Raw genomic sequence first — 13,078 nt, 5'->3', positions numbered from 1 at the left:
AGGAAGATCCCCTGCAGAAGGAAATGGCTACCTGCTGCAGTATTCTTGCTTGGAGAATTCCATGGACAGAGGAGCCTGATAGGCTCCAGTCCTTGGTGTCGGAAAGAATCAGACATGACTGCAACTAACACTTTTTTCACAACCTCTACCCTATCTTTCCATAGATTCCAGCCCAGTTTATCTGTGAAGCCAATTAAATGTTACCAAGCAGCCAGAAAAAATTTACCCACTTTCTGATACCCAACTTTCCTTAAAAACAACAAAAAAAAGGACATATCATATGATACATGAAAAAAGAACACAAAACCTGTTACTCTAAAGTGACTTAAGAGCTTATCCTTAGAATAATCAGTCCAGTAAAAGAATATATGATTAAGTGTCTTGTTTTAAATAGAAAATATAGAAGGTTTGAGGAGCACGGTGCTATTTGGACAGTAAAGGGTAAATATGAGGAAGATGCTGGAAACGAACTTTGGCCAACTCATTTGCTGTGAAGGGAAAAGTACGTGTGAGGCTTGAGAGCGTTACTCTTCTGTAAGTCTCAAATATTTAAAGTTATTTTCACCTTCTGACTATTCTCCTGCAGATATAAATGATGACACTTTGTGGGTATACTTACCTAACATGGAGCCAGAATTAACGAGTGAGGATATACTTATTCTAAAGCTGTAACATAACTCAAACTGCAACTAAATGGTTTTTCATAGACAAAATTTTATACGTTTACAACAGAAAAACAGAAATCACATGTAAGTTACATAGTAGTTCAGATGACAGCAAATTTAATTGGGAAATTCCTGCCTGGCTTGTGTTTTGGTTTCCCGATAATCATTTTTAAAGCTTGTTCCTGAATCATCTCTACTTCAAAGCCTTCATCTTCTAAGCACAGTTGGCAGGTTTGATAAATTCTTCAGCAGTACTTAACATGAATGCTGTACACTGTTACAGTCACCTGAGTCCATATGTTACTTTCATAGAATTTCTTCACTTTGTATTTTTTTTTAACTTATAAACTTTTAATTAGACCATGAAGAGCAGTAAAAACTTAAAACTACAACTTATTTTAAAACCTCATTACACAGATAAAAAGGTGTAGGAGAGCAGAAATACAGCCTTTTTTATGTTTATAAACATCCCAAAGTCTCAAGTGACTTACTAGACAATATACATGAAGAATAAGAAAAGCAAAATCTCCTGATTTTCCTATTATGTGCAGATTATTTTATAAATACAAAAAGCAAACAAACAAAATACAGGAAATAAAATAGTATAGGTATAACAAAAAAGAGAAAGTTATAAAAACAAGAGTACCATATACACACTCCTATTCACATTTGAGAAAGAGAGTAAAGCAAAAATTTTTTGTTCATTAGATGAAGTCTCTTCAAAGGTGCTTTATCTTCCTTTGGTAGTGAAAGAACCCCCTATCTTAAAGCCACAAAGTGAAATAGCATCAAAGAGTGCTAATAAAGAGCACACTTCCTACTTCAACATCTGTTGGATGTAGTCTACTTTGTATTCTTAGAAAAACTGTGAATGCTTTTTGTGTGTGTTAGTTGCTCAGTCGTGTTTGACTCTTTGAGACCCCATGGACTGTAAGCAGCCTGCCAGGCTTCTCCATGGGATCCTCCAGGCAAGAATACCGGAGTGGGTTGCTATTTCCTTCTCCAGGGCATCTTCCCCAACCCAGGGATTGAACCTGGGTCTCCTGCATTGCTGGCAGATCCTTTACCATCTGAGCCACTAGGGAAGCAATGTAACTTAGAATCTTGCATTCAAGTCCCAGGTATGGATGTGCTGATTTGTCTCTGGAGCGAAGTTCTGTGATTTACAGTTATCACAAACCTGGCACAGGAGTTTCTGCTTGTTACCCCAGTGCGGTTCTAGAAATCCAAAACAGCTTCCCCGAGCAGTTTTCCTGAGACGTCTGTAGAAGCTGACATTGCCTGCTTTTAGCCACTAGGTGGTGATAGTGCAAAATCCAAGTTTTCTTATGCGTATTCTGAAGACGTCCAGCAGGTTAGAGGCAAAAGTAATGAGGAATGTTTTATGCTATTAACATGAGTTGGCTGGATGGAGGCAGTGAGAGCAAGTTCTCTGCGTCCACGTGGGTAAGACGCCCTCCCTGCAGCAGGCATCAGCATAATGGTGCAGTGCTTCTCAAGCTACTTGTGCTAAAGGGCTGGGTTTTTGTTTTCAGACTGTTTCAGTGCCTCTAGTTTTGAAGACGACTTATGAATTCCTAGGCAAGTGAAAGAAAAGCAAAGTACAAGCTCCATTTTTTTTTTTTTAATTAAGATTCGGCAGAAAAAAAATTAGTCCAAGTTGCTTTCAGAGTACCTCCTCACAGACCAGTAACATATGGGGTTAGTCACATTTGGTCCAGGCCTTGCTCTGAGAACCACACTTTGAGTAGCGCTGAAAAACCCTGCTTGACAGTGCATCCCATTCCGTCAGCAGAACCTGGTTCAAAATGAGGCTCCATTACCACGAGTTGGGTAGCTGTGGAAAGGTCTGTTGCCTCATTTGAATCATGTAAACAGTACCTATGCTTAGGCTTTTTATGAAAACTCAATGTGCTAACCTCTTAGGAAGCACTCAAATGTGGGCAGAAACGGAATAGGATTGGTACATGTAAATATTAAATACAGACTGTTTCCTCTGATCTCTGCATCATTTTACTGACTAGTATTTTTTCCCATGGATAGAAATAAGGTGTTCAGTTGATCATCACACACTTTAAGGACCTTGAAACCTTGTTTGATGGCCCTAAGAGAAGCACGGCTACTTGGTGATCCCTGACAAAAACCTGCCCTCTCTCTCTGGGAAGTGTACCTCTGTCTACTGCTGCATCTTCAGTGTGTGGCAGAAGGACTCTGAAGCAGTGAAGGAGTTAAGAGCGTGCCTATTCACCCTGACATAACTTGCAGTCAGGTGCTCCCATGATGTTTGAAGAACTGCAGAACACTAAGCTGCCAGTTCAAAGTCTAAGTGGTTGTTACAAAATCAGGAGAGGCTGGCATGTAAACAACATTAGACAAGATCAATGATGGCAGTTTCTTCTTTGATTAAATCATTACAGTTAACCACTTATTGTGACCTCACTAGACCAAACTATACATGGCTTCAATCTTTCTAACAGTCCTGATGTCGCTTTAGAGATGAAGAAACTGACGTTAGGAAATGTTAAGTTGCTTAAATCACAAATTACTGGTTACTGGCTAGTTCTGAAATTTTAGGTGGAAACCTATGCTCTTCACCACTGATTTTACTGCATCTGGACACACGACTGCTCCAGCTTTGGTGTCCAAATTACACTTTAAGGTTAAGTGAAATCAACAAAATCAAACTGCAAGACCTGGTTCCTGAAGTTAAAAAGGCTATAAATTCTGTTAAAACTCTGTACTTAAATGAGAAAATGCATAACCATCATACCTTGAAAAAATAGCTCCCACCATGAGAATGTCACCAAGGGTGTTTTAATTTAAGCCTCAGCACACCACACCCACAATGTAACATTGAGTCAAAAGATCCTTTATATCTGACGTGATACAATTCTCCATATGAACGAAGCTTGGAAACTGAAATCCAGATCACCTCGTGGGTTCACTTTAACACGGTAAGAGTTTACAGCTTTCCAAAAATTCCTGAGGTACCATTACGCAAGCAATGCTGCCCATGAGTATGTTAGCTTTCTGCCCCAAGGAAGAAAGGCCTAAGAAATCCCACACTTGTACAACCACTCCCTGAAAAACTGATGTGCTGGTAGAAAGAAAAGCAGTAGAATTAAGGTTTTATAAACCAGAGAGTGTTCTGTTTTTTCGGTTAGGTAAAGGGATTTCTTCATATGTTATTTTAATAAAAGGGTATTTCATAGGTAAAAACCAATATTCAAAATTATAAAACAAATAGAACTCTCTGTGTATAACCACTGCATCAAAAATTTGCAAGAGACTCAACAGAAATTCTTTAGTTGACAAATGTGGCTTGAAAGGGTAATAAAATTTTTTTATGGCTAAAGCAAGAGTCTTGTTTCCTGTTGGCCCAAAAACAGATGTTTCATTTCCCAGATAAGTAGGTTCTCCACTGTAAAGAAATATCCTTGTATAGTTGGTTTCTATCTTCTTGAAGTCTGCTCCAAGTTCAGCCAATTTCTCATAGGTCCTTAACACAAATTTGGAACAGTCGTAGGATTCAAACCATCTCTCTGCCCCCCTTTCCGGGCTGGCTTGGACAGTCCATGTCTCATAATAAATCCCTGTTTCATTGTCCTGTTTTACCCACTTTGCCATTCTGTTAAACATGCCTCCTAGTTAAAAACAAACAAGACAAAAATTACGTGGACATAATTAAAGCTGATCATGTTAGTTTTAAGTAAAATGTTCTAACCAGATTTAGGCCCTAAGTACCTGAATAAACACGTTTCTGAATTTCCAAACCTACATCTTAAAACAGGAATCCGTGCTCAGCCAATTTTTTTGTTTCATTTTTCAAGGCACAAGATACCTCTGAACTATAATATAAACATTAGACATAACAAGTGTATAAAAAAAATACAAATTCTGTAACCATTTAAGCTACAGTCAAAAGCTAAATTATATAAATGCTGAAGCCCTCGTTTTCTGCCTGGCTCAACAAATCTTAGATTCAGAAGCAAAAGAGTAAAAGGAAGCAAGGGAAAAGTTGTAGAAAAGGAATGAGTGAGTGGGGCCAAGACAGTGTATGAAGAACTGAGGAGGGTGAAACATGAAGCTTTTTAATGCAAAACATAGTATGCACAGGATATGAATTTGCTGTTCAAGGAATGGCTCCTTGAGAAGGAAGCCCATACCCCATTTACCTTGAATATCTAGTATCTCCCCTTTCTCCCTGTACTTGCGACTACGGGGAGTCTGCTTACAATCTTTATACCCACCACACAGATTCTTCCAATGAATCAATTAAACTGGAAATAGTTTTGACCAAATTCATGGATTATACAGACTCCAGGATGGCTAACACTCTCTCCTGCCACCTTCTACCAGACCAGAGGGATCTCTCCAAGTATTACCAAAATACTATACTCTGCATGGTTACAACCTCATCTGAGACTAAAACAGCATGATCCCAACATTTCACTTTGTCACTGTTTGTGACTTTCTTAGGTTACTCTAGCTTGAGTCCATAAAATCAATTCAAGCCCAATAGGATAGTGTGGCTGCTTTTATAAACTATATGGAATTAAACTTGTAGAATAATATAAATTCTCTTTTCTTAGAACTGAGGATACTGTTCTGAAAAGCCAACTAACTGCTTCTGATGAAGAGATAAAAATGCTTCAAAACACTATTTGGTAACATGAAAACAGGTCAATGAACAGGATTAATCACAAGGCAGATGAATAACAAAAGATTTAAGTGCTAGCATATTACAGACTCTTCTACAGAATAAACAATGAGCACTTGTCCATATGGTCATACTGTGATGTCAGAAGGAAGATTTTGCAGATAATGGGGTAGGTGGATATGGAGAAAGGAGATATGTGAGCTGGCCTAGAATGAAAGAAGGGGAGTCATTTATCATACTGAGCACTGTTAAAAGAGAAACAGACTTTCATATGATTGGGGTGGTTTGGGGCACATCAATTAGAAAATAGGAAAATAAACAGCACGATACACAATTAACAGTCCCAGGTTACATTTAAAAGACACCAATTCTGCAAACCAGAACCACAATGAGATGTTACCTCTCACCTGTCAGAATCATCAAGAAAGCCATCAAACAACAAGTGTTGGTGAGGATGTGGAGAAAAGGAAAGCCTCATGCACTGTAGATAGGAATGTAAATTGGTGCAGCTTCTATGGCCAACAGTCACTCCTGGGTACTTACCCAAACGAAGAGAAAACACTAACTTGAAAAGATACAGGCACCCCTAAATTTATGGCAGCATTATTTACAATAGTTAAGGAAGTAATGCAAGTTTCCATCAAGGGATGAATGATTAAGGAAAATGTGGCATATACATACAATGGAATATGATCCAGCCACAAAAAAGAATGAAATCTTGCCATTTGTGACAACATGGATGGACCCAGAGGATACTATGTTTATTGAGTAAGTCAGAGAAAGGCAGATTACCATATGACTTCACAGGGTATGTAGAATCCAAAAAATAAAACAAAATAGAAACAGACCCATAGATTGAGAGAACAAACTAGTGGTCACCTCTAAGACAGAGATTTAAACTCTATTATTATTTTTTAGAAAGTCCAATTTAATTGTACGGAGTTTCTTAGCATTTATTTTTATGACAATAGGGAAGATATCGTATCTGTAGATTTGATGTTAAAGATTTGCATGAATAATAGTTTGGGTCAAAGGTTAGTGGTTCAGGAAGTGTATTTTATAAACTGACCTCTAAAGAGCAGAATGTTACTGAGAGGCCTCAATGAAAGTCATTTCTGTCACTGGGATACTGATTCTGTCATATTTTTGAAACTTACCTGATATGGTTGCTACTAGAACTAACGTCCCATTTTCCTTCCAGTGACTATCATCAATCCCTTCAAAAAAGCAGGCAGCTCCTTGATTACACCAGAAAGGGGCATTCATTTCAGGTCGGAGATGGGGAAATGTGCAGTTTCCAAGTTGGAAGAGTTCATACCATTCCATCGTGTAGTTCTTCTCCGTTAAAGTACTCCTGAATCCAATGGCATCATGCATGATTTTCTGTGTAAAGGTCATATATGTATAAAAGCATTTGGGAAATAACCACTGGTTCAGGAGCCAGACAGGAGAAAATGCTACCAGAAGTGCGTACAGAGTAGAACAATTGTTTCCCTTCCTTATTGCTATTCTCACATGCACTTCATGGCTCCTTTAACTCCCTGCCCTCATCCACTCTGGTTTTGGCCACTGCGGCTCATCTCAGGAAGACTGCATGCTATGTGGAGACGTTCAGAATCTCCTTACAGCTTAGAATGAGTAAGAGAAGTCTCCACGCCACAGACTCAGGAACTCTGTACCTCTCAGGTGATGAGAAGCTCAGATGGTGAGCTATCTAGGAAAAGTGTGCACAATAGGCCCTGGACATGAAGTGATGCCTACCTGCCCTGCCCCCTGCTCTGGGCTTCCTCCTTTCCTTCCTTCTAGAATCTGGGTACAGAAATTGGGTTTGGGTTCAGAATATCAAAAGGGATGAGAGCAACTGCATTGATTACTGTCAGCATCATAAAACCTGGTGTTTTCTGGACTGCTCATTTTAAATCTGCGAAGAGGAACTTAGGCCACAGACACGAAGAACTGACTCATTGGAAAAGACCCTGATGCTGGGAAAGACTGAAGGCAGGAGGAGAAGGGGACGACAGAGGATGAGATGGTTGGATGGGATCACCGAATGGATGGACATGACTTTGAGCAAGCTCGAGGAGCTGGTGATGGACAGGGAACCCTAGTGTGCTACAGTTCTTGGGGTCAAAAAGAGTTGGACACGACTGAGTGACTGAACTGAACTGAAGAGGAACACCAAAGAACATAATCTAAAACCAGTCCTTTGAATAGTGATTATTCCCTCAAATCCACTTAATCAAATCACTTAATTAGCCAGTTATAAGATCAAGATGCAGCCTTACCAAGTGTCCCAGGAGGTCTCCGTATTTAAATTCCCACACTGGGGCTTGTAATCGAAAGACTTCAATGACATCGTCATCCTTCATCACCGGGATGGGGGAGCCAGTGGGACAGAAAGTATATTTAGCTTGACAATAAGGATCTGGTTCTGGACGGAAGGAGAAGCGTCTAATGAAGAAAAAAAAAATCAACTTAAATTCCAAGAGGAATTTGGTTCTCATAGATCTTAGAATCCAGATCTTAATTTCACTGTACCATTTTTAGAAAAAATATCCAAAATTCTGCCCATAGTGTATCCTATGAACAAACTCCAGTGAGTCTTTAATAGCAAATGATACATTAAAAGCACTGATAATTGCCTGCTTCCCAGTTCCCTGCTCCCATTGTGAGAATTCTGAAGACAGGGACCACATCTGAAATGTTTATAGCTCTACATCTTATTTAATAGACATTTCCTGAATAAAAGAGTAGTTTTCAATGATATTTAACTTCCCAAACATTCCATATGTTAACAATATTCAAAAATTATCATTATTAAATAGAACATATTTTCTATTAAGAATCTGCCAACATTTCCTTCGATATTTATTGAGTATCATACCAGGAATATATTATGGTAGGAAGGAGGGAAACAAATGCAAGAAATGTGGGTCTGATCCTTGGGTCAGGAAGACCCCCTGGAGGAGGAAATGGCAACCTGCTCTAATATTCTTGCTTGGGAAATCTCATGTACAGAGGAGCCTGGTGGGCTACAGTCCATGGGGTTGCAAAGAGTCAGACACGACTGAGCGCACAGTCTGTAGGGGGGATTTCCTTCAATATTTATTGAGGATCTACTATTATACTAGGAAAGAGGAAACAAAACATAAAATGCTATTCCTCTACTCAAGGAGAGGTAACAGCTGGCAAGGCTTTGAACAAGTAATGAAGGGCAGCAGGGTATGTGCGTGCTCAGTGGCAGCCGGCCCTGCAACGCCATGGACTGTAGCCCACCAAGCCCTCCTTTGTCCACGGAATTCTCCAGGCAAGAATACTGGAGTGGGTTGCCATGCCCTCCTCCAGGGGAACTTCCTGACCCAGGGATCGAACCCAGGTCTCCTGTGGCTCCTGAGCGGCAGGCAAAGTCTTTACCACTGAGCCGCTGACTAGTTATAAGACTGGAATTCAAGATTTGAGGCAGGAGTGGTGAGAGCAAGAGGAGGCAGGGGCTGTCTTTCTGAGCTAATTCAGGAACACCTGGGAGACAGTGTGCATTCGCTTCCAGACCACCACAGTACATTAAATAATGTTATAAGTGAGTCACTGGAATTCTTTAGTTTCCCAGCCCAGTGCATGTAAAAATCATGCTTACATTATACTGTGGTCTATTAAGCATGTAACCTTATTATGTCTACAAAAACCATACATACCTTAATTAAAAAATACTTTATTGCTAAAAAAAAATCGGACAACACAAGGTTGTCACAAATCTTCAGTCTGTAGAAAACACAGTATCTGAGAAGTGCAATACAACTAGGTATGCCTGGACACTGAAGAGCCCCCCGCCCCGAGTCACACACTGGGGAGGACTGCGCCCAGGAAGGGGCTTAAAGGATCTGAAGTAGCAGGTGTGATACAACTGAATTTGCTCCAAAATAAACCATTTTATGAATGACAAGAGGTTGGGGAGAGAAGCCAAATCAAGGCTGAGGTCAGTGAGGAGGTCATGGCAGTAATGCATCAAGAAGGGGCCCGAGAGGGCCGTAGTAGTAGCAGCTGGAGGGCTACAGTGAATCGAGATCAGCAGGTGCTCACTATATACCTTTCATATCTAGCACTGGGGAGAGAGAGAAAAGGGAGAAACAAGCTGCTATCTGCCCTCTATGGGCTTCCCTGATAGCTCAGCTGGTAAAGAATCCGGCTGCAATGCAGGAGACCCTAGTTTAATTCCGGTGTCGGGAAGATCCACTGGAGAAGGGATAGGCTACCCACTCCAGTATTCTTGGGTTTCCCTTGTGGCTCAGCTGATAAAGAATCCACTTGCAATGTGGGAAACCTGGGTTCGATCCCTGGGTTGGGAAGATTCCCCTGGAGAAGGGAAAGGCTACCCACTCCTCTATTCTTGCTTGGAGAATTCCATGGACTGTACAGTCCATGGGGTCGCAAAGAGTCAGACACAACTGAGCTGCTTTCACTTCACTTCATCTGTCCTCTAAGAATCCTAGATCTCTGAGGCCCTAGCCAGACAGACTGTGTTTTTTTTAAGATTTTTTAAAAATGTGGATCATTTATTTTTTAAAGTCTATTGAATTTGTTACAATATTGCTTCAGTTTTATGTTTTGTTTGTTGGCTGTGAGGCATGCAGGATCATAGATCCCTCACTAGGGATCAAACCTGCATCCCTGCCTTGGAAGATGAAGTCTTAACCACTGGACTGCCAGGGAAGTTCCCAGATCTATTATTTCACAATCCTAACACATCAACAAAAATGTCTATAACTTAAAAAGTTTAAATCTTGATTCAGACAAAAATATTAAAAACTCAACTAAAATTTTACCTGTTTTACAGGTGCTTACCTGATTTAAAAATGAATAGTTAACTATACATAAATTTCACCTGCTTACAGCAAAATCAAATTTAGGTCAATGGTAATTTCAAAAGTATAAGTGTGAACGTAATGAAATTAAAATTTTATTATGGGGGTAAATGAAGGCACGTGCTTAACATTTCAAACTCTTACATGTAAATCAAGTAGTTTTGGATTTCAATCTCTTCTTTGTTTTACTGAATATTAAATTTTTACTTTTGGGGAAAACCAGCTTCAAACTTCTCTCTTCCTATATATCAAGCAAAACAAGAAGGCCCAGCAAGCCATTCAGCGAGCAGAATACACTAATACTGTTATCAGGTCTGAAATGCTGGCTGGCCTTTACTAGATTTAACCACCACAATAAAACCTGACGTAACTACTATTCCTACTTTCTGACTCAGGATATGTGGGCACAGAGATACTGAGCGACTTTCCCATGACCACACAGCTAGTGATGATGGGGCCCGACTCGATCTGCGGTCAGAGCCTAGAACTCGCTCGCGACCAGGAGGTTATCCTGCCTGCCAACTCGCTATTTTGTAATCCGAAAGGGGTGTGCATTTTCAAAAGCTGCTAGGTTTTTCCCCTGCCTGATGTTGACACTATCTTCCTTTTCTCTGCTCAGCCACCTCTGATAATTAGGCTACGTAAACATTGTTCTAGTTCAAAGGCTCAAACACGCTTCCTACATCACCGCATCCACAGCATAAGACCAGCGTCCTACCTCCTGGCTGAAGACTGTGGACAGACGAGGCCACTCAGCCAGGAAGAGGGGGGACAGGACGTGGCGAGGGGATTCCCTAGACACCCAACTTTGAGTGCTAAAAACGGGAAGTCCCAAGAGAGCTAGGTTAACTGGTAACTGGGCGTGCAAATGTTACGCACTCACGATAACTAATGACAGGACCTGACACGATAGAAAATACATTATTAGGTTTCCCCAAACTATTCAAACTGTCAGCGATTTGTATCCGAAAATCACGCGACGAAATAACATTAGTCCCTTTTCCCCCACGATTCGGGACAGTCCCCTTGCAACTGGCTCAAGGGTCCCTTTAGGAAGAAAGACCCCAGGGCACCGTGCAACAAACAGCCGCGCCCCAGAAACTCTCCACTTCGCTCCTCGCCGCGCCTTGAGCATCTCCCGGCGCCTCCCCCGCACGATCACGCGCCTGGACACAACTTCCTACCCGCCCCGCCCCCAAGCACTTTGGACGGAAAACCTCGGCCGCGCGCGCACTCGCGCGCGCCCGCTCCCGCCCCGTCCAGCAGCGCACTCACTTGTAGGGCACCGGCCACTGGCGCCGGGAGGGGTCGCCCGCCACCGCCGCCGCCGTCGCCAGCCAGAGCAGCGCGGGGGCCCAGCGCCAAGTCGTGCGCTCCGGGCCCGCACCTGCGCCCGCGCCCCGCCGACCGCAGGCCCCCGGACCAGCACTCCCCACCTGCGCCATGTGCCGGTTCCCGCTGCGGGCGGCGCCTCCCCAGCCCCGAAACCGCGGAGGGCCGGCGAGCCGAGCATGCGCAGAACCCGGGACCCGGGCGGCGGTCCACCCGCGGCCCCGCCCCCTGCCTGGCGCGCCCGGGCGGAGCGCTCGATCCACTCGGCTCCCGCCGCCTTCCCGAGCGCCGGGGAACTAAGCGCAGGGTGTCGGAGCCTCCGAGGCTCTGCTTCTGCCTCGCGCCCTGCGCGGGGGCGGCTTCCGGACTTGGCCGACCCGGAAGGCGCTCTGGTCTAGCTCCTCCGAGCAGCCCAAACAGGAACCCTTTTTCTCTGACTGACTCGTAATACCGAGTTCTCCTGGCCTCACGGCTCCGCTCCTTTGGAGCGTCTGCTCCCAACAACCACCACGAAAAGCAAAAGCACAGAAAAGCCAGCTTTGGGCTCCTTTGGGTGTGTGTGCGTGCGTGTTCTTTTGGGGAGGGGGGTGTGTCTGTCTCTCTCTGTCCGTCTGACTGACTCTTTGTGATCCCAGGGACTGTAGTCCACCAGGCTCCTCTGTCTATCGGATTCGGGCTCCTTTGGGGTGTTTGTGTGTGTGTGTCTGACTCTTTGTGATCCCAGGATCAGGCTCCTTTGGTGTGTGTGTGTCTGACTCTGTGATCCCAGGATCGGGCTCCTTTGGTGTGTGTGTGTGTCTGACTCTTTGTGATCCCAGGAACTATAGTCCGCCAGGCTCCTCTGTCCATGGGATTCGGGCTCCTTTGGTGTGTGTGTGTGTGTATGTGAGTGTGTGACTGTCTGTGACCTCATGGACTGTAGTCCGCCAGGCTCCTCTGTCCATGGGATTCGGGCTCCTTTGGTGTGTGTGTGTGTGTGTGTGTGTGACTGACTCTTTGTGACCTCATGGACTGTAGACCACCAGGCTCTGTCCATGGAACTCTCCAGGCAAGAATGCTGGAGTGGATTGCCATTCCATTCACCAGGGGATCTTCCCAACCCAGGCATCGAACTCTTGCCTCTCCTGCGTTGGCAGGTGGGTTCTTTACCACTGCCACCTGGGAGCGCCGCACTTTTTGCCCCATCCCTCAGGGCCCAGACTAGGTGACAAGAGACATCTGAGTGAAGGAGAGTATTTGGGGGAGGTGAATGCAGTGAGGAAAACGGAGATGGCGCGGTGACTGGTCCTCACCCGACGGATCTGGTGATGCTAATGGCCACACTGACGACACTCAGCCAGGGCTATCGCCACTAAGCGCTGTGACACAGTCCAGCCCCACCTGCCTCCCAAGCAGGTTCCTCCTGGGTAGCTCTGCCACTTTGGTTGGGGACAGGAGTCCACATTACTCCGTCTTCCTTGACCCTTCAGCCGCCTCAGGAAAGCAATGAGATCAACTCCCCTTCTGGCGATCAGCTGCCCTTCCTCTGCCCTCGTACATGGCCGGCTCTATTCTCATACACA

At 43.6% G+C, this 13,078-nt stretch overlaps 1 protein-coding gene across 6 annotated transcripts; it reads right to left on the bottom strand.

Moving 5' to 3' along the window:
- Window positions 1-694: 694 nt before the first annotated feature.
- Window positions 695-11,653, bottom strand: CLN5 (CLN5 lysosomal BMP synthase). Of its 6 annotated transcripts, none has more exons than XM_086330036.1 (4): window positions 11,460-11,653; window positions 7,611-7,776; window positions 6,483-6,708; window positions 695-4,309 (listed from the first exon to the last, which is right to left on the bottom strand). In XM_086330036.1, exons 1-4 carry the CDS (start codon window positions 11,627-11,629, stop codon window positions 3,795-3,797), a joined length of 1,077 nt encoding a protein of 358 aa, XP_086186162.1. In that variant the 5' UTR covers window positions 11,630-11,653; the 3' UTR covers window positions 695-3,794. The 6 variants fall into 6 exon arrangements, with proteins under 6 accessions (XP_086186162.1, XP_086186163.1, XP_086186165.1 ...); XM_086330037.1 differs by lacking the exon at window positions 11,460-11,653 and adding an exon at window positions 11,258-11,372; XM_086330039.1 differs by lacking the exon at window positions 11,460-11,653 and adding an exon at window positions 10,903-11,034.
- Between the last annotated feature and the right edge of the window lie 1,425 nt (window positions 11,654-13,078).

Source organism: Bos grunniens, chromosome 12 (assembly GCF_055505025.1).
Source record: "Bos grunniens cultivar Pamir isolate PY7600 chromosome 12, Bosgru_T2T1.0, whole genome shotgun sequence".
Taxonomy (NCBI): domain Eukaryota; kingdom Metazoa; phylum Chordata; class Mammalia; order Artiodactyla; family Bovidae; genus Bos; species Bos grunniens.
This window is presented reverse-complemented; position numbering and strand designations above follow the sequence as displayed.

What these genes read in the sequence shown, in the direction of transcription:
- CLN5 (XM_086330036.1), bottom strand. Translation starts at nt 11,629, where the DNA reads ATGGCGCAGGTGGGGAGTGCTGGTCCGGGGGCCTGCGGTCGGCGGGGC. An exon ending in GAGACCTCCTGGGACACTTG is followed by an intron (nt 6,709 to 7,610) that starts GTAAGGCTGCAT and finishes ACCTTTACACAG; the next exon opens with AAAATCATGCATGATGCCAT. An exon ending in TCTAGTAGCAACCATATCAG is followed by an intron (nt 4,310 to 6,482) that starts GTAAGTTTCAAA and finishes GTTTTTAACTAG; the next exon opens with GAGGCATGTTTAACAGAATG.